The 22767-nt window shown below is 42.1% G+C and overlaps 1 protein-coding gene across 4 annotated transcripts in view; it reads right to left on the reverse strand.

Annotated features, from left to right (window-relative positions):
* The window catches only part of zfyve28 (zinc finger, FYVE domain containing 28), a 230796-nt gene that overhangs the window by 43643 nt on the left and 164386 nt on the right, over positions 1–22767 (reverse strand). For 2 of the 4 annotated variants that reach the window (XM_070877670.1, XM_070877664.1), the window contains exons 7-8: positions 22115–22216; positions 14821–16233 (exon numbers count right to left, since the gene is read on the reverse strand). The exons of 1 other annotated variant lie outside the window; for it this stretch is intronic. In XM_070877670.1, coding sequence (XP_070733771.1) covers positions 14821–16233; positions 22115–22216 — 1515 coding nt within the window. Of the gene's footprint in view, positions 1–14820; positions 16234–18428; positions 18519–22114; positions 22217–22767 lie in introns of those variants that run through there. One more of the 4 variants, XM_070877684.1, reaches the window with a different exon arrangement.

The raw sequence follows: 22767 nt of genomic DNA on the forward strand, positions 1-22767 counted from the left end.
GCAGCGAGGCACACCCAGGGCCCACCGTCCCAGGCTGCGGGTTGCAGTGGGATGCAGCGAGCCACACCCAGGTTGAAGAGGGGAAGGAGAGCTCGACAGCGCTCTCCTGAAGTGCAGGATCTAACAGATGTGAAGGAAAGAAAGGAAACAGAAGGAAAAAGATGAAATAAGAGATAATGAAAGAAAAAGTTGCATTAATATAGTGCCTCAATTCCATCTCAAAGCTGTTCACGTACAAATTACTTCGAAGTACAGTTACTACTTAACTTATAGAATCTTGCAGCACAGAAGGAGGACATTCAGCCCATCATGCATGTGTTTGCTCTTTGAAAGAGCTGTTCCATTTGTCCCACACCCCTGATCTTTTCCCATAGTTCTGCACATTTTTTCCTTTTTAAGTATATATCCGATTCCCTTTTGAAAGTCACTACTGAATTTGCTTCCTCTACCTTTTCAGGAAGTTCATTAGAGATCATAAATCTTCAAAATAAAATCTCGCTTTGTCTTTTTGCCCATTACCTTTAATCTATGTCCTCTGGTTACTGACCCACCTGCCTTATTTACTTTTGGTTAAACATGAATGAGCAAGCGATAGTTTTTTTTTTGAGATGTTGTAGAGGGAGGGATGTTGGCCAGGACACTGGGAAAACTCCTCAAACTTCTTTGAATAAAGTACTTGACCACAAATAATGTAGCAATGCTTCTCACGCCCCCCTTTAGAAGTGTTCCCCTCCCCCTCACCCAAAAAACGGTCTTTAGAATGAACTTTCTGCAACTAGGTGAAAGATCTGTGTCTGATTAAGGCAAATACAGTAACTCTGGATTTTGGCTGAATTCTACTGATATTGGCGCAGAGAATCAGTTTTTAGTACAACAGGATTGTACTCCACCAAATCTCAGTACACCCAAACTTTCGCTTTGTCGAAGGCCTCCAAAACTTGTACATTGGAGTTGGGAGTTCAACTGCCGCAAGAACAAAATAACTGGGCAAACATTCTTCTCTAACACTCTTTCTTCTATAATGTAAATGTAAATCTGGCACTACTAATTTCTTTGTAGCATACAAACAATAGAATTTCAGATTTAATATTTGTGCTTGACCTTTAAACTTGTTGTACATCACATTTTTGAACATGAATAATGAGAAAGTACAATTAGTACTCAACTAAACAGAATTTTATAGAAGAGGTGGCCATTCAGCCGCACCCATGTCATATCCCTTTAGTTCAATTCCGGTGCCCTTTTCCTGCAGCTTTTAAAAAAAATCAAAAATTATCCACTTCACTTTTTAAAAAGCTGTTAGATTCTGCATCCACTAATTTCTCATAGGGAATTACATGTCCTAACAACCCTCTGTGCAAAAAGTTCTCCCAACCCTTCATTATTTGATGACAATCTCAAATCTATGCCCACCAGTTAATGAATCAGTGCTCTCCTATTACCGCCCACACTGGACCAGCTGTGCTCTCCTATTACCGCCCACACTGGACCAGCTCCGTTGAGCGGGCCACATCGTCCGCATGCCCGACCCGAGACTCCCAAAGTAAGTGGTCTACTCAGAACTCTTCTACGGCAAGTGAGCCCCAGGTGGGCAGAGGAAACGCTTCAAGGCCACCCTCAAAGCCTCCTTGATAAATTGTAACATCCCCACCGGCACCTGGCAATCCCTGGCCCAAGACCGCCCAAAGTGGAGGACGAGCATCCGGGAGCACGCTGAGCACCTCGTGTCTTGTCGCCGAGAGCACGCAGAATCCAAGCGCAGGCAGAAGGAGCATGTGGCAAACCCGGCACCCCACCAACCCTTTCCTTCAACCACTGTCTGCCCCACCTGTGACAGAGACTAATTCCCGCATAGGACTGTACAGCCACCTGAGAACTCACTGAGTGGAAGCAAGTCTTCCTCGATTTCGAGGGACTGCCTCGGATGATGATGATGGTTCCCCTACTGGCAAAACCGTGGCCAAAAAGAAGCAAGTGGACATGCCAACTTTAATATCAAAACTGGACTCCAATAACCAACCGCAAAGAATATTTATGGGAAAGATCACAGGCGGCTAGATAAACAGAGTTTCGATAGCTATTAATTGACTTTTTCTCAGTTTCTGACACATTAGTCATGTTGCAATCTATGCTTTGTTCTCTATAAATTAGTCAAATAATGGGGCTCTAACTAGCACTTGTGAAAGCGATCTTCATAATGCATCAGTTTGACTTCAGTTTTCCGGCTTTATTTTTTATTAAATCTCACCAAGCAGCAACTGCAGACAAATTACACTAAGTGGCAACTTTCAGTTGAATTCGGTTAAAAATCTGCAGGGGATTGATGAAATCCGTGGGTCATTTTTCCATATGATTTTTGTGTATTCTTCCCTCTTTCAGTAATAAAACCACCTATACCATTAGCTTCCAATAGTAAAAAGACAAAAGGGACCAAAATGCAAATAGTAACTGATAGCTTAATTTCTGTATCCAAGATGTTGCATGCAGATAATTTGGAAAATAAGCAAATCCTGCTTATTTTCACTTTCCTCCCTCCCTTGTGTTCTTGTCTCTTGCAGGCTGATGTCATAGTACCAGATGTTATGAATATCACAAAGTATTTGTGATATTCATAACGTCTTCAAAATGACACAGAATTACATAGTACTTACAGCACAGAAACAGGCCATTCAGCCCAACTGGTCCATGTCAGTGTTAATGCTCCGCACCAGCCTCCTCCCATGCCACTTCATCTCACCCTATCTATATATCCTTCTATTCCTTTCTCCCTCATGCACTTATCTAGCTTCCCCTTAAAGGCATCTAACGTTATTCGCCTCAACTGCTCCCCATGGTACCGAGTTTCACATTCTAAACACTCCTAGGGCAAAGAAGTTTCTCCTGAATTCCTTAGTGGATTTATTAGAGACTAGCTTATATTTATGGCCCCAAGGTTTGGTCTCCCCCATCAAAGGTCACAGCCCACTCATGCACATGCAATTGAATGGAGGCCGACAGTAGCACATGTAGGTTGTTTTCCAGAGACCCCAGAGTAAAGGTATCTCAGTCTTTCCCACCAACAATGCTCACATTAGGGACTTTGCCCTACGTGAAGTTATGGGCCACGTTCCAGTCACACTGCTATTTGGAACATGGTATTAGAGCAGCTAAGTGCATACAGTAATGGGCACTGAACAGAATTAAACTAGGACAATTAACTTGATCAATATTTGGACAATGTAATGACCAGTTGGCTTGGAGGGGCAAATGGCCACTTGAGAATGGACAACCAGTTTAAAATGTGGCATTTTGGGAGATTAAAACCAGACACACTCAGTAGCTCTTTAGTTTAAATACTCAAATATTCAGGAAATCCACATGGAGATAAAATTGTCTATTTACTCATTGCTCATGCAAAACCGCAGCCATATTTCCTTTGAAGGCTTTTACTTCAAAGCGTGGGTGAGAAAACGTAATTAAGACATTCTAAAATTATACCCAAAAAGCTAATTGGCTGATTACATTTTTGAACCCAAAAGGCAAGGTTTCTGAACTGCCAGCAGCACCTTGATGTGTACAATTTAATGTTTTTATTGCTGCAGGGAACACTAAATAACTCGCATAAATTCACATGTCTAAACTGGCCCACTAGTGCCAAGCTTCTTAAATGCTGATCTCAGTTACCCTCCAACGTTATAAACATTTATTTTGTTTTACATTTAGCTGGTCTGTAAACATAGAAACATAGAGAGAGAAAATAAGTGCAGAAGTAGGCCATTCGGCCCTTCGAGCCTGCTCCACCATTCAATAAGATCATGGCTGATCATGCAACTTCAGTACCCCATTCCTGCTTTCTCTCCATACCCCTTGATCCTTTTAGTCGTAAGGGTCACATCTAACTCCCTTCTGAATATATCCAACGAACTGGCCTCAACAACTTTCTGTGGTAGAGAATTCCACAGGTTCACAATTCTCTGAGTGAAGAAGTTTCTCCTCATCTCGGTCCTAAATGGCTTACCCCTTATCCTTAGACTGTCCCCCCTGGTTCTGGACTTCCCCAACATCGGGAACATTCTTCCTGCATCTAACCTGTCCAATCCTGTCAGAATTTTATATGTTTCTATGAGAACCCCTCTCATCCTTCTAAATTCCAGTGAATATAAGCCAAGTTGATCCAGTCTTTCTTCAGACTTTAAATTTGACTTGGCTCACTGCAACTTAATATCAGGAAGTTTTTATATGGAAAGTTCATGCTGCTCGATAATGAAACATCCAATTATGCACAATCAGCTTACCATGTTATTTTCTGATCTGGTCAGCAGACGAGTCGTCTTTTCCATTACTTGGTACCACAGCATGAATTAACCACAACAGGCACACAAGGCTAGCTCACCCCACTCAAGTTCCTGTACACCATGTATAAATAATATCATTTAAATGGAAAAAAATTGCAAAGTGCTGCAGTAGAGTGGGACCTGGGAGTCCTGGTGCATGAAACACAAAAGGGTAGTATGCAGGTACAGCAAGTGATCAGGAAGGCCAATGGAATCTTGGCCTTTATTGCAAAGGGGATGGAGTAAAAAAGCAAGGAAGTCTTGCTACAATTATACAGGTTGTTGGTGAGGCCACACCTGGAATACTGCGTGCAGTTTTGGTTTCCATATTTAAGAAAGGATATACTTGCTTTGGAGGCAGTTCATAGAAGGTTCACTAGGTTGATTTCAGAGATGAGGGGAGTGACTTATGAGGAAAGGTTGAGTAGGTTGGGCCTCTACTCATTGAACATAAGAATATAAGAAATAGGAGCAGGAGTAGGCCATACGGCCCCTCAAGCCTGCTCTGCCATTTAATACGATCATGGCTGATCCGATCATGGACTCAGGTCCACTTACCTACCTGCTCTCTATAACCCCTTATTCCCTTATCGTTTAAGAGACTGTCTAGTTCGATCTTAAATTTATTCAATGTCGCAGCTTCCACAGCTCTCTGAGGCAGCGAATTCCACAGATCCACAACCCTCAGAAGAAATTCCTCTTCATCTCAGTTTTAAATGGGCGGCCCCTTATTCTAAGATTATGCCCTCTAGTTCTAGTCTCCCCCCATCAGTGGAAACATCCTCTCTGCATCCAACTTGTCAAGCCCGCTCATAATCTTACACGTTTCGATAAGATCACCTCTCATTTTTCTGAATCCCTATGAGTAGAGGCCCAACCTACTCAACCCTGCCTCATAAGTCAACCCCCTCCAGAATCAACTTAGTGAACCTTCTCTGAACTTCCTCCAAAGTAAGTATATCCATTCGCAAATATGGAAACCAAAACTGCACGCAGTATTCCAGGTGTGGTCTCACCAATACCCTGTAATAGTGTAGCAAAACTTCCCTGCTTTTATACTCCATACCCTTTGCAATAAATGCCAAGATTCCATTGGCCTTCCTGATCATTTGCTGTACCCGCATATTATCCTTTTGTGGTTCATGCACAAGTACTCCCAGGTCCCGCTGTACTGCAGCACTTTGCAATCTTTCTCCATTTAAATAATAACTTGCTCTTTGATTTTTTTTCTGCCAAAGTGCATGACCTCACACTTTCCAACATTATACTCCATCTGTCAAATTTTTGCCCACTTAGCCTGCCTATGCCCTTTTGCTGATTTTATGTCCTCCTACACATTGCTTTTCCTCCCATCTTTTTTCATCATCAGCAAACTTGGCTACGTTACACTCGATCCCTTCCTCCAAGTCATTAATATAGACTATAAATAGTTGGGGTCCCAGCATTATCCCTGTGCACTCCACTGGTTACTGATTGCCAACCCCCAACCCGAGAATGAACCATTTATCTCTACTCTCTGCTTTCTGTTTGTTAGCCAATCCTCTATCCATGCTAATATATTACACCCAACTCGGTAAACTTTTATCTTCTGCAGCAACCTTTTATGTGGCACCTTGTCAAATGTCTTCTGGAAGTCCAAATACACCACATCCACTGGTTCCCCTTTATCCACCCTGTTCGTTACATCCTCAAAGAATTCTAGCAAATTAGTAAAACATGACTTCTCCATAAATCCATACTGACTCTGCCTGACCGAATTTTGCTTTTCCGAATGTCCTGCTACTGCTTCTTTAATAATGAACTCCAACATTTTCCCAACCACAAATGTTAGGCTAACTGGTCTATAGTTTCCTGCTTTTTGTCTGCCTCCTTTTTTTTTATAAAATAGGGACTTTACATTTGCAGTTTTCCAATCTGCTGGGACCTCCCCAGAATCCAAGGAATTTTGGTAAATTACAACCAATGCATCCACTATCTCTGCCGCTACTTCTCTTAAGACCCTAGGTTGCAAGCCATCAGGTCCAGGGGATTTATCCACCTTTAGTTCCATTATCTTACTGAGTACCACCTCCTTAGTGATTGTGATTGTGTTAAGCTCCTCCCCCTCTATAGCCCCTTTACTATCCACTGTTGGAATATTGTTAGTGTCCTCTACTGTAAAGACTGATACAAAATATTTGCTCAGAGTTTCTGCCATCTCCATGTTCCCCATTACTAATTCCTCAGTCTCGTCCTCTAAGGGACCAACATTTATTCTAGCCACTCTTTTCCTTTTTAATATACCTATAGAAACTCTGTTTTTATATTTCATGCTAGTTTACTTTCATAATTTTCTTTCATTGGAATTCAGAAAAAAGAGGTGATCTTATCGAAATGTATAAGATTGAGGGGGCTTGACAAGGTGGATGCAGAGAGGATGTTTCCACTGATAGCAGAGACTAGAACTAGGGGGCATAATCTTCGAATAAGGGGCCGCCCATTTGAAACTGAGATGAGGAGGAATTTCTTCTCTCATGGGTTGTAAAGCTGTGAAATTTGCTGCCTCAGAGAATTGTGGAAGCTGGGTCATTGAATACATTTAAGACAGATAGACAGTTTCTGAACCGATGAGAATAAAGGGTTATGTGAAGCGGTCAGGAAAGTGGACCAGAGTCCATGATCAGATCAGCCATGATCGTATTAAATGATGGAGCAAGCTCGAGGGGCCATATGACCTACTCCTGCTCCTATTTCTTATGTTCTTATTTGTTTGAATTGGAGCCTTCCATGAACACACGTCAGTGTAAAACTAGAGTGAGCGCATACGCTGTAGACTCTGGTTCTGCACTGGTGTTACATCTGTATACCGTCAGAGTAAAGTGATGACATCAATGGCAGTATGAATTTACAGTACAATGCATACAAAACCTGAGGTTTCCTGAATAGGTTAATTTTGTGTACTGAATACAGCAGAGTATTTTCCTTGGCTGATTTTCCTTTAGCAGTCTGTAGCTAACGCATTCATTCGTATTACTAAAAATAAGGTATATGGCATTGAACGGCGTCCCTGAAATCTTGACATCTGAGAGTGGTGGACAAACTACATGAGTTGACTGTGGAAACTAATGAGGATCTACCCAGGTCAGTTTTGAGGCTAGGCTGCCTCTCCTTTCATGCTGCCAGAAAGCATTGCTTTAATGTGCAATACCATGCCAGCATAAAACCTGTATATGAAATATCCACTGCTGCGACGTGCTGGAATGCCGTCTGTGTTCCTGCACAAAATTTGCAAGTATAAACAGGGTATGAGAACACCAGTTTAAATTTCATCTTGTGTGTGTCAGCTGTGGCTCAGTGGGTAGCACTTTTCCTATGAGTCAGAAGGTTGCAGATTCAAGTCCCACTCCAGAGATTTGAGCACATAATCTAGGCTGAACTGTTGGAGGTGCCATCATTCAGAGGAGACATTGAACCGAGGCAGTCATCTGCCCCCTCAGATGGACGTAAAAGATCCTATGGCACTGTTTAAATTAGAGCAGGTGAGCTTTCCCCAGTGTCTTGGCCAATATGTATCTCTCAACGAACATCATTAAGAAACAGATCATCACATTGCTGTATGTGGGACCTCACCGTGTGAACATGTGCTGCTGCATTTCCTACATTACAACAGTGACTATATTTCAAAAATATATTATTGGCTGTAAAGCACTTTGGGACAGCATGAGCAAATTTGCATAGGGTAAATAAGATCAGAGAGTTAAACACGTGGCTGAGAGACTGGTGTGGGAGAAATGGATTTTGGTTCGTTGGACACTGTCACCAGTACTGGGGTAAGAGGGAGCTGTTCCATTGGGACGGGCTCCACTAAGTGCTGGGACTCGGGTCCTGACGAATCAAATAACTAGGGTTGCAGAGAGGGTTTTAAACTAATTAGTGAGGGGGGGTGGCTTCAGGTGAGTGGAAATTTAAAAGGTCAAAGAATAAGGAGAAGGCAATAGAGCAGGGTAGCACTGGGGGTAGTGAAAACCAGAGCGTGACAGGAAAAGTTCAAAATGTAACAGATTATTAAGGAAGTGTGGGGGTCGTGAAAAGGGGGAGCAGAGGAAAGAACAAAAGGGAAGCTCTGATGGGGTGGAAGGCAGGAGTGATTTAAGAGACAAGTCTATAAATAAAATATCTCAGTCCACGTACTTTGGTGTCACTTAGCTGAATGATGCTCAGGGTATGTTGTATCTAGCTCTGATTGGGTGTTAATGGTTCCCAGGAAATTTACTGCAGGAATATTGCTTCAGCTGTAGCAGTTTAATTTTTCAGGCTCTTTGCATTCATTATTTTATCACCTATTGTGGGTAGTGTTTGGCCATGTTTTCAATCAATATTGAAGGTTTGTAATGAATCAAGTTATGCAACTGGTTTATGCCTTGTATTGTGTTTGGTCAGCATAATCTAGTTATTAAACAATTGAACCACCTTGCACAAAAAATGTAGAGTTTATTGGAAAGTGTACGGCACTGAAGGGCTTTGCTCTGGAGAAACAATGTTGCCCTAACATTTGTGTTTTGAAAAGATTGATTATATTAGCTAAAAGCAGCACTGCTAGCTCGAAAGGTAAACATGCTGATTGGAAATGTATTTTTGTTGCTAAAGTACAGTGCAGAGCAGCTTCTTGAGGCCGGGAGACAGGGGTGACGGATCTCCGTCAAGGTAGTCAGCTCCTTTTGGGACCTCTGTGGATTGTGCTGGATGTTCCATATCCGTGAGCAGCTGAGCGAGAGCTGCCGCAAGTACCAGAGACAACACCAGATTCCCCCCAGGTACTCACTCAGTCACTTGCACTGGGCAAAGCTATCACAATATTCGTAACTATTTCGGGTACCTGGTGACCTGTGCTCTTCAAATTGCAGTTGATCACAGTGCCCAGTTGTGTTCTGGTAACTACCAGTTGTGTCCTGTGTGAGGGAGCTCCGAAACAGCTCAGTGCTACTGACAGGGACTGCCTGAACTAAACACATGCCCCAGTGTGTTCAGCCCAGGAGAGTGCTAACACATCCACTGAGCCCCTAGCACGAGAGTTGGGCTTGATGTTTACTGATTGTCACAGAGGCGATACAGAGCAGGTCCACAGGACTGATGCCGAGTCGTGAGGACACCGATTCACCGTGATTGGATGAAGGGAAGGAACAAGTTATCCAAGTCTGTGGTCACCACACAAGTAGCAGCAGAGCTGGTCTCCAGTTGTCTTGGTTGATCCTTGCCATTGAACCAAGGGCTCTGTCAAGCCCGTGTGGTGGCTGGTGTGCAACGGCCACCACACGTTAAAAATATTCACGCACAGCCATCTTCCACCCTTCAACATGTAGGTCAGAACCTGGAATATTAAGTCCTTCATTGAAACAATTGTGAACTCATGCCTTTTTGGTGTGGAAGCAAGTCATACTCGATACGAGGGACCGCCTAAAAAGGAAGGAAGGAAGGAAGGGACAGAATGTATAAACATAAAAATGTGTCAGAAAGTGGGTTCAAAGCAGGAAAAAATGGCATTAAAACAAATTTATAAGTTCTTTATCTGAATGCACGCAGCATTCATAACAAAATAGATGAATTGACGGCACAAATAGATACAAATGGGTATGATTTGATGGCCATTACGGAGACGTGGTTGCAAGGTGACCAAGGCTGGGAAATAAATATTCAGGGGGTATTTGACAATTCAGAAGGACAGACAGAACGGAAAAGGAGGTGGGGTAGTAAAAGATGAGATCATTAGTGATAAATGATATTGGCTCAGAAGATCAAGATGTTGAAACAGTTTGGGTGGAGATAAGGAATAATAAGTGGAAGTCACTGGTAGGGAGCCTATAGATTACGCCCAACATTAGTAATTCTGTTGGCCGGAATATAAACCCAGAAATAGTGGTGCTTGTAAAATAATCATGAGTGATTTTAACCTTCATATTGATTGGACAAAGCAAATTGGCCAGATTAGCCTTGAGGAAGAGTTCACAGAGTATCCGGAATAGTTTCCTTGAACAGTACATTGCAGAACCAATCAGGGAGCAGGCTATCTTAAATCTGGTACTGTGTAATGAGACAGGATTAATAAATGATCATCTAGTAAAGGATCCTCTAAAAATGAGTGACCATAGCATGGTTGAATTTCAAATTCAGTTGGAGGGTGAGAAAGTTAGATCTCAAACCAGTGCCCTAAGCTTAAATAAAGGAGGCTACAAAGGTATGAAAGCAGAGTTGGCTAAAGTGGACTGGGAAAATAGATTGAAGTATAGTTGGTTGATGAACAGTGGCAGACATTTAAGAAGATATTTCATAACTCTCAACAAAAATATATCCCAATGAGAAGGAAAGACTAAGAAAAGGGATAACCATCCGTGGCGAACTAAGGAAATAAGTGATGGTATCAAATTGAAAATAAGGGCATACCACGTGGCCAATACTAGTGGGAGGCCAGAGGATTGGGAAACCTTTAAAAGCCAGCAAAGAATGACAAAAAAAAAAGAGGGGGAAGATAGATTATTAAAGTAAACTGGCACAAAATCTAAAAACAGATAGTAAGAGTTTCTACAGGTGCATAAAAAGGAAAAGAGTGGCGGAAGTAAATGTTGGTCCCTTAGAGGATGAGATTGGGGAATTAATAATGGGGAACAGGGAAATCGTAGAGACTTAGAACAAATATTTTGTATCGGTCTTCACAGTAGAAGACACTAAAAATATCCCAATAGTGGACAAATCCCCATGACCCGATGGCTTGTATCCTAGGATCTTAAAAGAAGTGCCTGCAGAGATATTGAATGCATTAGTTGTAATCTACCAAAATTCCCTGGATTCTGGGGAGGTCCCAGCGGATTGAAAAACCGCAAATGTAACGCCGCTATTTAAAAAAAAAGAGGCAGACAGAAAGCAGGAAACTATAGACCAGTTAGCCTAACATCTGTTGGTAAAATGCTGGAATCAATTAAGGAAGCAATAGCAGGACATTTGGAAAGCATAATTCAGTCAAGCAGAGTCAGCATGGTTTTATGAAAGGGAAATCGTGTTTGACAAATTTGCTGGAGTTCTTTGAGGATGTAACGAGCAGGGTAGATCAGGGGGAAACCAGTGGATGTGGTGTATTTGGATTTCCAAAAAGCATTCGATAAGGTGCCACATAAAAGGTTACTGCACAAGATAAAAGCTCACGAGGTTGGGGATAATATATTAGCATGGATAGAGGATTGGCTAACTAACAGAAGAGAGAGAGTCGGGATAAATGGGTCATTTTCTGGTTGGCAAACAGTAACTAGTGAGGTGCTGCAGGGATCGGTGCTGGGGCCTCAACTATTTACAATCTATATTAATGACTTGGATGAAGGGACAGAGTGTAATGTAGCCAAGTTTGCTGATGATACAAAGATGGGTGGAAAAGCAAATTGTGAGGAGGACACAAAAAATCTTCAAAGGAATATAGACAGCCTAAGTGAGTGGGCAAAAATTTGACAGATGGAGTATAATTTTGGAAAATGTGAGATTATCCACTTAGGCAGAAAAAACAGAAAAGCAAATTATTTAAATGGAGAAAAATGTCAATGTGCTACAGTACGGAGAGATCTGGGTGTCCTTGTGCATGAAACAAAATGTTAGTACGCAGGTGCAAGTAATCAGGAAGGCAAATTGAATGTTGGCCTTTATTGCAAGGGGGATGGAGTATAAAAGCAGAGAATTCCTGCTAAAACTGTACAGGGTATTGGTAAGGCCACACCTGGAATACTGCGTAGAGTTTTGGTCTCTGTATTTAAGGAAGGATACACTTGCATTGGAGGCAGTTCAGAGAAGGTTCACTAGGTTGATTCTGGAGATGAGGGGGTTGACTTATGAAGATAGGTTGAGTAGGTTGGGCCTGTACTCATTGGAGTTGAGAAGAATGAGAGGTGATCTTATTGAAACATATAAGATAATGAGGGGGCTCAATATGGTGGATGCAGAGAGAATATTTCCACTCAGGGAAAACTAGAACTAGGAGGCATAGTCTCAGAATAAGGGTTGCCTATTTAAAACTGAGATGAGGAGAAATTTCTTCTGAGGGTTGTAAATCTGTGGAATTCTCTGCCCCAGAGAGCTGTGGAGGCTGGGTCATTGAATATATTTAAGGTGGAGATACAGATTTTTGAGCGATAAGGGAATAAAGGGTTATGGGGAGTGGGCAGGGAAGTGGAGCTGAGTCCATGATCGGATCAGCCATGATCGTATTTAATGGCGGAGCAGGTTCGAGGGGCCAAATAGCCAACTCCTGCTCCTATTTCTTATGTTCTTATGAGATCATGAAAAGCGCTATATCAATGCAAGTCTTTCTTTTCTTTCATCTAGCATCCTGGTTTAGGTTAAAAGGTGATGGGAAAGGAGTGTGAAGGGTGGAAGGTAATGGAGAGGTTTAATCAACTCAAATCGGACAAAGGCGGAAAAAGATGTCTCTTCTCGTGTTGCTCAAGTGAACAATCCTGTAGGATCAATCCAGGAACAATAATCACATCATCAGAGGAGATTCTAATGGGGATTAACCCCAATTCAATGACATGCATTAGGGGGAAAATACTTTAAGGGTTGGGAGAATACTTCAAGTTCTATTTATGTACATTTGTTTTTGATCATCCCCCTCCCTCTCCCGTTTGCAATGCTTGAGTTGCCCTGTGGCACACACAGTCACTACCTAATCTACTCCCTGGACTTGATCAATCTTTCTCTGAAACCAGCCATTACAGTAGAAGACACAGAACACATCGGAAAGAGTGGGGAACCAAGGGTCTAACGTGGAACTTAAATCTAATTAATAATAAAGAAAAAGTACTGGAGAAATTAATGGGACTAACACCCAACAAATCCCCTGGACCTGATGGCCTACATCCTAGGATTTTAAAAGAGGTAGCTGCAGAGATAGTGGATGCATTGTTTTTCATCTTCCAGAATTCCTTAGATTCAAGAACAGTCCCCGTGGATTGGACGGTAGCGAATGTAACTCTGCTACTGACGAAAGGAGCTAGAGAGAAAAGAGGAACTATAGGCCAGTTAGCCTGACATCAGTCATAATGTGTGCATGTCAGGTGTGCACGTAATGCACAAAATCATGCATGAAAGGTTAAAAAATGCTGAAACTCATCATAAAATTTCTTTCGTTTAAATAAAAACAGTGCATGTCCCTTTGGAGCAGGCTGATTGGCCCATGTACACCACCCAAGCACTGAACTCCCCAAGTCATTCGTCACAGATACTCTTCTGACTCGTCATTGCTAAGCTTGTTTAGCAAGGGCCAATCAGATCTGCAAATCATTTCAGAACAAGTACAGAAGGAAGCCATTGCACTTTCATAACCAGCCAATTATTTAAGTAACCAAGCAAGCTGAAATAATCAACAATTTAGAAGCTGATAGTCTGGAGTTGGGTTCTGGGCAAAATTTGCATATACCAGAGATGGAATATGAGCAATCCCAGTTACCGATTTCAGTGGCTGGAGCTAACCCAATGCTAACTTTTTAAAAAAATTGACCTGTGAGCAATACCACAGATTAATGAGAAAATCTACAATGTTGTATTTTGTTTGCATTGATCGTATCAGAGATCAGACATCTAAACTTTCAGCCACTTCAAGAGGTTGGGCAGTGATCAGGCAGTCAGCCGGCTTCCTCAATTTTCCAGTCATTCACGGTTAGCTCATGCACAAACAAAATGAGAATATTTAAATGGTATCAGAAAAAAAATCAAATGTGTGGTGGTAGAAATCCAGTATTAAAAAAAGGAAGACTGAAAGTTAATTATTCACCTTTAAGAAGCATGGATATATAAAGACGCTCTGCCAACAGTTGGAGGATATTCATAGCATGCTGTACAAAAGGTGTTAAAGGCTACTGACAGAATTGCTTTTCAATGCCAATCACCGTCTGTGAGGCAACCTGTTGGAAAATCATGAACTGGAATTTGGTTTAATCGTTTCCAACCTTGAATTGGGTGCCTGAGCACTCCATCTGCTGCATCATACGTTAAATATTAATCTTCAGTCACGACAAAGAAAGTATGATCAGCATCAATATATAAACCTATAAATAAACCACATCAAAGTAGGATAAGCAGCATGCTGAACAACAACTTTGGATCCCGGAGAAGGACTTTTGATCCAATACAGGTTAAATCCAAAGTCAATTATATTCCATAACAGTGTCCACTTAACTAAAAATAATGTAGAAAATCAATATAGATTTAATTTAAGCAAAATACAAATAGGCAATTTGTTGTTCAGTGTTCGAAACATAGAAATTTAAAGAGCTGGCACTGCCCTCAGTCAGCAGCCCTGTATAAACTTTCTGTGTGCACACTGCCTATAATGCATAGACCTGGATTGATTCTGTTCCATAATGGCTAATGCAATGACTGTGCACTACAAATATTAATCCAAAGCACATGAACAATCCATGGACAAACTCCTTACCCCACCCAAAAAAAAATCCAACCTACAGTTGGAGCAGTTTGAAGCGGAAAGTACAGTTACCTCTGCTCAGTTCTGCAGCCCTCCGGCAGGTCAAAAACAGCCTGTACCTTCCCATCTTCCTCCGATTCGTCATTTACTGCGTGGCTTTTAACTTGCGGCTCCTCTTTACTTTCCTTCCTCCCGATTGGCTGCCTCCTCTTTTCCGGCTTTCGCTGCTGGCAACATGCGTCCGTTTCGATTTGTTGCTCTCCTTCCTCTGTCTGTTTTCCTGAGGATTGTGCCAGGCACTTGCATTTTGAGGTTTTGTGCTCCCGTTTGCTGATGGCCCTTTCTGTCCATGATCCACTCGGGCTCTCGCTTTCTATCCTCTCCTGTGAAGCTGATACACAGTTGGGTTTATGTCGCTGACCCTCTCCTTTACATGAACTACAGTCCCGAACATCTGCAGGTTCCTTCGATGAACTGACGTCCACTGGTGCAGAGCTGTTGTCAACTCCACCGTCCGGAGTGGCAGTGCAGTGCACACAATGATTCACTCCATTTTTCACATGAGCCATGCATTGCTTTGGGGACTCGTCTGAAGAAACCGGACAGCAGATAGAATCGCAATTTATTGCACTCTCGACTTCAGAGGAGCAAGATGCACATTGGGATTTGGGGTTAAAGATAACAGTTGCAGAAATTTTCATTCCACCAGTTCTATGTGCTATTTTTTCTGCGGTTTCACTGGGTTGTACATCATCAGTGCCTGCATTCCAACCATTGATGTAAGCATTGGATTCAGTTGTATCCAAACAGTTACAATATATTTCTGCTGTGTTCTTTTCGTTTTGGTTGGCTTGCCCTTGCAGAGGTAGTGAATCGTTATTGCTTGGTCTGTGCCGTACCTCTTTTGCTTCTACGTTTTCCTCTTTGCAACTATTCCTCACCACGCTTGCATCCTCTTGTTGAAGAGGCAACTTGCCTTCCTGATCAGGTGGACAAGAATTATCAACCCAAGCAAGTGTTTCTCCTGGTGCGTCCATTCCAGCTGAGACCTCACCTGCTCCATCCAAATCATCCATGAAAAACACTCGCTCCTCTTCAGCTTCTTGCCTCACGCCAGAAAGCTCAAGGTATGATGCATTAGCAGAGACCCCTGGGTTAGAGTTGTGCTTTGACACAGTCTTGTGAGCTGGTGACTGGCACACACTCGGCGGAGAGAGCAGACAGGACATTTCATCCCCTACCCTGTGAACCATTAAGTTAAGCTGCTCCAGCTCCTCCTCGTCGTACTGCATGGAACATGCAAGTTCAGCCTCGGTATTCTCAGCTTTTACACATAGTTTATCTTGGACAAGTTCATCAGGAACTACAGACGGAGGAATGGCCGAGGGTACCTCTGGATCGGCTGTAAATTCACCGTCCTGGGATATGCAGAGGTTACGTTCAAGTGTATGTAGCTCATCCTCTGTCAAGGTCTGTAATAGGTCCCTAATTAGGGAGATGGGGGGAAAAAGAAGAATGAAGAGTGAGATGGCATTACACAAAATAATTCACTGGTTTTATCAGAAAACAGTGTTAATGGCACGAAAAATTAAATCCTAGAGGTTGAGCACTTCGAATGTCCTTGCTATACTTATCCTAGTGATGTAAGTGAAGCTCATTGATCATGTCACCTCAGTTATGCCCATCAGATTATATTCCCCGTGTATCAATGAGTCGTGGCCTTGTCTTGAGGCCAAGTAGCACTGAGCGTGCACAGAGATATATCCATCGCACCATATATTATGTACACATTCAGTGGTACACATTACAATGTCTAATAAGGTCAAATTTGCACTGGGAAGTAGCTACATGAGGCAGTTCCATTAGGTTAAGATATTTGCCAATCTTTCCAATTCTTTGTCAAATCACAAACGCCAGAGGTCACCTTGCACACATCAAGGATCACTCTGCGCCAATGCTCTTAGCCAAAAGGCCGAGAGCCACTGCACCGTTCCTGAAAGTACTGCAATACCAGGTTCGTGCCATGGAGGTGGATGGGTCAGGCCCCCCACACACCTCCGTGGAGGTGGATGGGTCAATCCACCCCACCCACCTCCTATTCCCACTGCAAACGCTATTTTGCAGCTGCCGCTGTTACTGCACAACGAGATCATCATGGATTTAACAACTGGAACCACTTTGGATGTGACAAGTGTCCACTGGGATTTTCCCATTTTATTCGAGCACTTGAAGTATAAACATAATACATGCTTATATATGGAGTTAGTTGCAACATAGAAACAGAAAATAGGTGCAGGAGTAGGCCATTCGGCCCTTCGAGCCTGCTCCACCATTCAATATGATCATGGCTGATCATGCACTTCAGTACCCCACTCCCGCTTTCTCTCTTGATCCCTTTAGCCGTAAGGGCCACATCTAACTCCCTTTTGAATATATCTAACGAACTGGCCTCAACAACTTTGTGGTAGAGAATTCCACAGGTTCACAATTCTCTGAGTGAAGACCTTTCTCCTCATCTTGGTCCTAACTGGCTTACCCCTTATCCTTAGACCGTGACCCCTGGTTCTGGACTTCCCCAACATCGGGAACATTCTTCCTGCATCTAACCTGTCCAATCTGTCAGAATGTTATATGAGATCCCCTCTCATTCTTCTAAATTCCATAAGCCTAGTCGATCCAGTCTTTCTTCATATGTCAGTCCTGTCATCCCAGGAATCAGTCTAGTGAACCTTCGCTGCACTCCCTCAATAGCAAAAATGTGCTTCCTCAGATTTGGAGACCAAAACTGTACACAATATTCAAGCTGTGGCCTCACCAAGACCCTGTACAATTGTAGTAAGACCTCCCTGCTCCTATACTCAAATGCTCTCGCTAGGAAGGTCAACATGCCATTTGCCTTCTTCACCGCCTGCTGTACCTGTATGCCAACTTTCAATGGCTGATGTACCATGACACCCAGGTCTCGTTTCATCTCCCCTTATTACTATTCAGATAATAATCTGCCTTCCTGTTTTTACCACCAAAGTGGATAACCTCATATTTATCTACATTATACTGCAGCTGCCATGTATTTGCCCACTCACCTAACCTGTCCAAGTCACCCTGCAGCCTCTTAGCGTCCTCCTCTCAGCTCACACCACCACCTAGCTTAGTGTCATCTGCAAACTTGGAGATATTACACTCAATTCCTTCATCTAAATCATTAATGTATATTGTAAATAGCTGGGGTCCCAGCACTGAACCTTGCAGTACCCCATTAGTCACTGCCTGCCATTCTGAAAAGGACCAGTTTATTCCTACTCTTTGCTTCGTGTCTGCCAACCAGTTCTCTATCCACGTCAGTACATTACCCCCATGTAGCCTGTGACAATAATTTTTCTGACATAGTACAATTACTATCGCAACGTCTGATAAATAGCAGAGTGAGCTTGAAATCCAGAACTAGTTTTCTCACAGAAGTATCAGCTTCCAATGGCAGAAGGGTCAATAACAAGAGGACACAGATTTAGGGTGATTGCCTAAAGCACCAGAGGCGACATGTGCAGAGTGGTTAGGATTTGGAACGCACTTCCTGATAAGGTGGTGGATACAGAATCAATCGGAGCCTTCAAAAGGGAATAAAATGAAACATTGAAGGAGGAACAACTGCAGGGTTATGGGAAAGAGCAGGGGGAGTGGGACTAACTGGATTGCTCCTCGAAAGAACTGGCGCAGACTTGATGAGCCGAATGGTCTCCTTCTGTGCTGTGCGATTCTATAATTCTTTGATTCTATGAAAAGAAATACATCAAAAAATACAATGGATCAGAAGTGTCCAGCAAGTACAAAACTAAAGCACTGGGGTAAGGAGCGAGGAAGCTGTGACATGGAGGGAAGCTATTCTTTCCCATGTTGCTCAAGTATACCACCCAGTGGGTAATAAAGTAATGGCATTAAGCCATTATACAGTGAGGGGTATATAAATTAACTCACCCATGATACCAATCTCTTGATTGAGAAGCAAACATCTACCACTTGCAAGTATATTTAATTTGAGCTGTAAGTTTCCAAAGCAGCACAGTTTAAATGACCCTAGGGATCAGTCAGCTCCTCTCAATAACCATGCCATCAAGCTGGAAGGGATTGTACTCATTTGAGAATACAACTGCTTATATTTCTATACGGTTCATTACCATGAAGAAATCATAGGGTAGTGGAGAACAAAAGGTCACCGAGTGGGGAATCAGAAAAGGGCAAAGTGCGGTTGAAAAGGAGGTTTTGATGGCAGAGACAGTGATGGGAAGGTGAAGCTGCTGACTACAAAGCAAGAAAGACAGACTTGCAGGGTGGTAAAAATGACTTTAAACGAATAAATAGTAAAAATAACTAAACTAATAAATGGAGGTGGGGTGGGGGCAGGGCTCAGTCAGGAAACAAATAGTAAAAATTATAGTTTAAAGATAAAAGAAAAGGGATAAGACCAGAGGTCAGATCACAAACAGTGATATAGATACTCCGGGTGAAGGGAATACTAAAATAACTGAAGTAGTTACAGCAGCAGTGACAAGAGAGAAACATATTAAGTTAAACGGTGCGAGAAGGGTAGCCTCAAGGCAGAGGACAGATTAGGGTCATTTGCCAAATAAGAGATGTTCTACTAACGCACAGAGTACAAGGAATAAACTGAGTGAATTCGAGAATCAATTACAGCTTAGAGGGTACGACATGGCTGCAAGCTGATGATTAGCAGTTAAATATTCCCGGTTATAAAAGGTCTTTAGAAGGAATAGGGAAACTGGAAGAGGAGGAGGGGTAGCCTTATTGATTTATTACACTATTACAACATTAGTGAGAGAGGATATTAGGTAAAGGAAAGCAATTAGCAGAGACTATATGGTTAGAATTGTGGAATAAGAGAGGACTTAAAATGGTAATGGGAGTTGTCTACAGGCCACCTGATAGCAGCAATGAAGTGGTGGAATGTATTAATTCAGACATGAGGGGGGCTTGTAGCAAAAGCAAAGTTGTTTCAATGGGAAGACTTCAATTTCTATATAGTGGGAAGAGCAGAGTAGCTCAAGTCAGAAAGGTGGTGAATCTCAAGTGCATTCAAGATAGATTTCTGGAGCAATATGATCTAGAACGAAGGCGGCAGGCCATACTAGATTTAGTAATGAGTAATGTGCCAGACTTGGTTAATAATCTAACAGAAAGGGAACATTTAACTAACAGTGATCATAATATGATCAAATTCAATGTTAGGTTTGAAAAGGAGAAACTTAACCATTAGTAAGATTCTAGTTTTTAAGGCGGCGATATTTTGATTCATATGGCAGCAGGCATCAATAGGACAAATTTCACCATGAATGTTCATCTTCTAGTGCTAAATGAAGGTGTGAGGGGAAACCAAAGTAGATGGTTTTTCATATTTTGGCACCGATACCAAGGAAATTACTTAGTAAAAACATAACCCACTAGCAAATTTTTTAATAGCATGCACCATCGAACAAAAAACAGAAAAAAGGGGACACAGTAGCTAATATGGCTAAAATAGTTGAGCATATGAAAAATAGCAATTTAGTCTCTACGAATGGACCAAGAAAAGCCTAAGTGGAGTCAAATTTACCTTGAGATGCATTGAGTGGCGCAACAGAGTGCCAAATTTACAAATGCACTCTGCTGGCAAAGCACATCAGAAAAATGTAGGTGGTCTCCCCACAATTTTCTGCCCACTAATCATGCCTGAGATTTCCTGTTGTGTGCTCCTCGGCAGTGAGGTTACCCAGGGAGTGAGCGTGCCTTACTATAAATCAGCCCTCGGGTGCCAAGACATGCAAAACTAACAAGAATCAAGACCAGCAAAAAAAACATGTGCCAGATTTGACAGCACTCATTTAAAATAGCCGACTGCTTGAGAAAAGTTGCAAAACTGACAGGGTCATCTGTCAAAATCTACATTAAATTGGTAAATGGAAGGTTAATGGAGATGGAACTCAGTACGGGAACAAAGCATTTGAACAAGTTGACATGAAAAGCGCATTTTGACTGACAGCATGAAAACGGGTCTAGAGAGCAAATCGTATAATGAAAATACAAGTTTAAATTGCTCATGGAAGGGCAGTTCAAAGCTATCCAATGTACAGGAATGGAGTTTGACTGGTGTCGACCAAACATGTTTATACACTACAGCTCTCTGAAATGCTCATGTGGAAATAATTTCCTTTGAAGAATGCAGTGTGCCCTTTTGGTAGAGCATCTAAATTGATGGTTTTTATATTAATCAGCTCTGCCATCTGGACAGTTTAAGACAACAGGTAGGCAATCCATAAAGAGCGGGAAGGTCGTAGGTTAGATCCCAGAAGGTGCTGGATTAGAATCATAGAATGATACAGCACAGGAGACCATTCAGCCCATCGTGCCTGTGCCAGCTCTTTGCAAGAGCTATCCAATTCGACCCACTTCCTTGTTCTTTTCCACAGCCCAGCAAATGTTTCCCCTTCAAGTATTTATCCAATTCCCTTTTCAAAATTGTTATTCAATTTGATTCCATCACCCTTTTAGGCAGTGCATTCCAGATCATATCAACTCAATTAGTTGATCCCACTCATAGCAAATGGAAGGAGTACATGCGTTATAAACTCAGTACTCTTGGGTTCCCACCCACTGCCATCAAGTGACCCCAACTAGATCGTGCAGGTTTCAGGCAAGGCCAAGATCGGCTGCAATAGTTTCTGCAGTCAAATAGACTGTTCACACTCGCATGAAGTAATGCACAATTAGCCAGGGTAATACATAGCATCTGACACCTGCAGAACTGCGTGGCAGCAATGAGCTGACAGCTACAAGAGGAGGCAGCAACAGAAGGGAGAACATTGGTGGAAAAACCAATTAGTGGAAAAGTACACTCAAGATCTACTTTGATGCTATGACGTCTACAATCCATCGCTCCCAACGTGAGATGTCCAACCATACTGGTCAACCACCACTACAATCTTGCACATTGAAGAAAATGAGGAAGCCTCACTTTAAATATGTTCAGCCACCAACAAAGACCAACTTGGAGAGCTGCCCATTACACAAGTACCTTTGGAACCAAGGGGGGAAACAATAACAAAATCAGCAGCCTGGTGTAGCAGGATGAAGGTTAAGAAAGGGAAGAATTATTCTATTGCATTCTGATTAACAGTGGTCACTGGTTTGAGATGTGAAGGGACTGATGAAATACTCTTTTGCTCATGGACTGATATATGTAATGGGACAAAAATGTAAATTAGAAAATTAGTCTTCACACCTTTTTTGCGTAGATGATGCAGATTACATTCAGTGCAACAATGGTTTACTGTTAAGAACTGGAACACGAGGCAAGTAAGACGTTTGTTAATCCTACCTTATTTTTCGCAGTAATGTGCGAAATGGTCTAAACAGGTCAGACATATCTTCTGGCTTGCGTTCCAAGTTCAAAGGTCCCTCAGGGAAAACCAATAAACCACTTAACAAAAACATTTCGGGGAGAAGATACACACAAGCACCATTAGAATTTTAAAAATGTTTGAAAATGTTACATTGCACTTAAAACAGATACATTCAATTCATGAGAGATCCAACAAATTTAAATAACCTGCACATCAAAACAGAAGATTAAATGTTGAGCAACCTGGTTATGTAATATATTTGAACAGGAATATTGATGCATGACAAGTTTTTTTCCCTATTAATTATTCATCGGACAGGTGGTTTGGGCAGTGACATTGTTGTGTATCTAGGCTCTGGCTTATCAGGCATAGCGATGTAAAATGCTGTATTTCAATATAAAATACTTCGATCATATTTCACTTTCCTCTCCATTCTCTTAATTATACTCTTCAGCAGCACTTCCTGTCTGATAGTTAAAAAAAGAAAATGTTGCAAAAATACATTTACAGCTTGGGTTTGGACAGTTAACATCATCTGCATGTAACGTTTCAGGCAGGGATATTTTACAGAGTAAGCTGGCAAAGCACCATGTGCATGGGCAGCATTGCTGCTCAAGGGGATTAGAGC

The sequence above is a fragment of the Pristiophorus japonicus genome, chromosome 1, assembly GCF_044704955.1.
Source record: "Pristiophorus japonicus isolate sPriJap1 chromosome 1, sPriJap1.hap1, whole genome shotgun sequence".
NCBI classification, from domain to species: Eukaryota; Metazoa; Chordata; class Chondrichthyes; family Pristiophoridae; genus Pristiophorus; species Pristiophorus japonicus.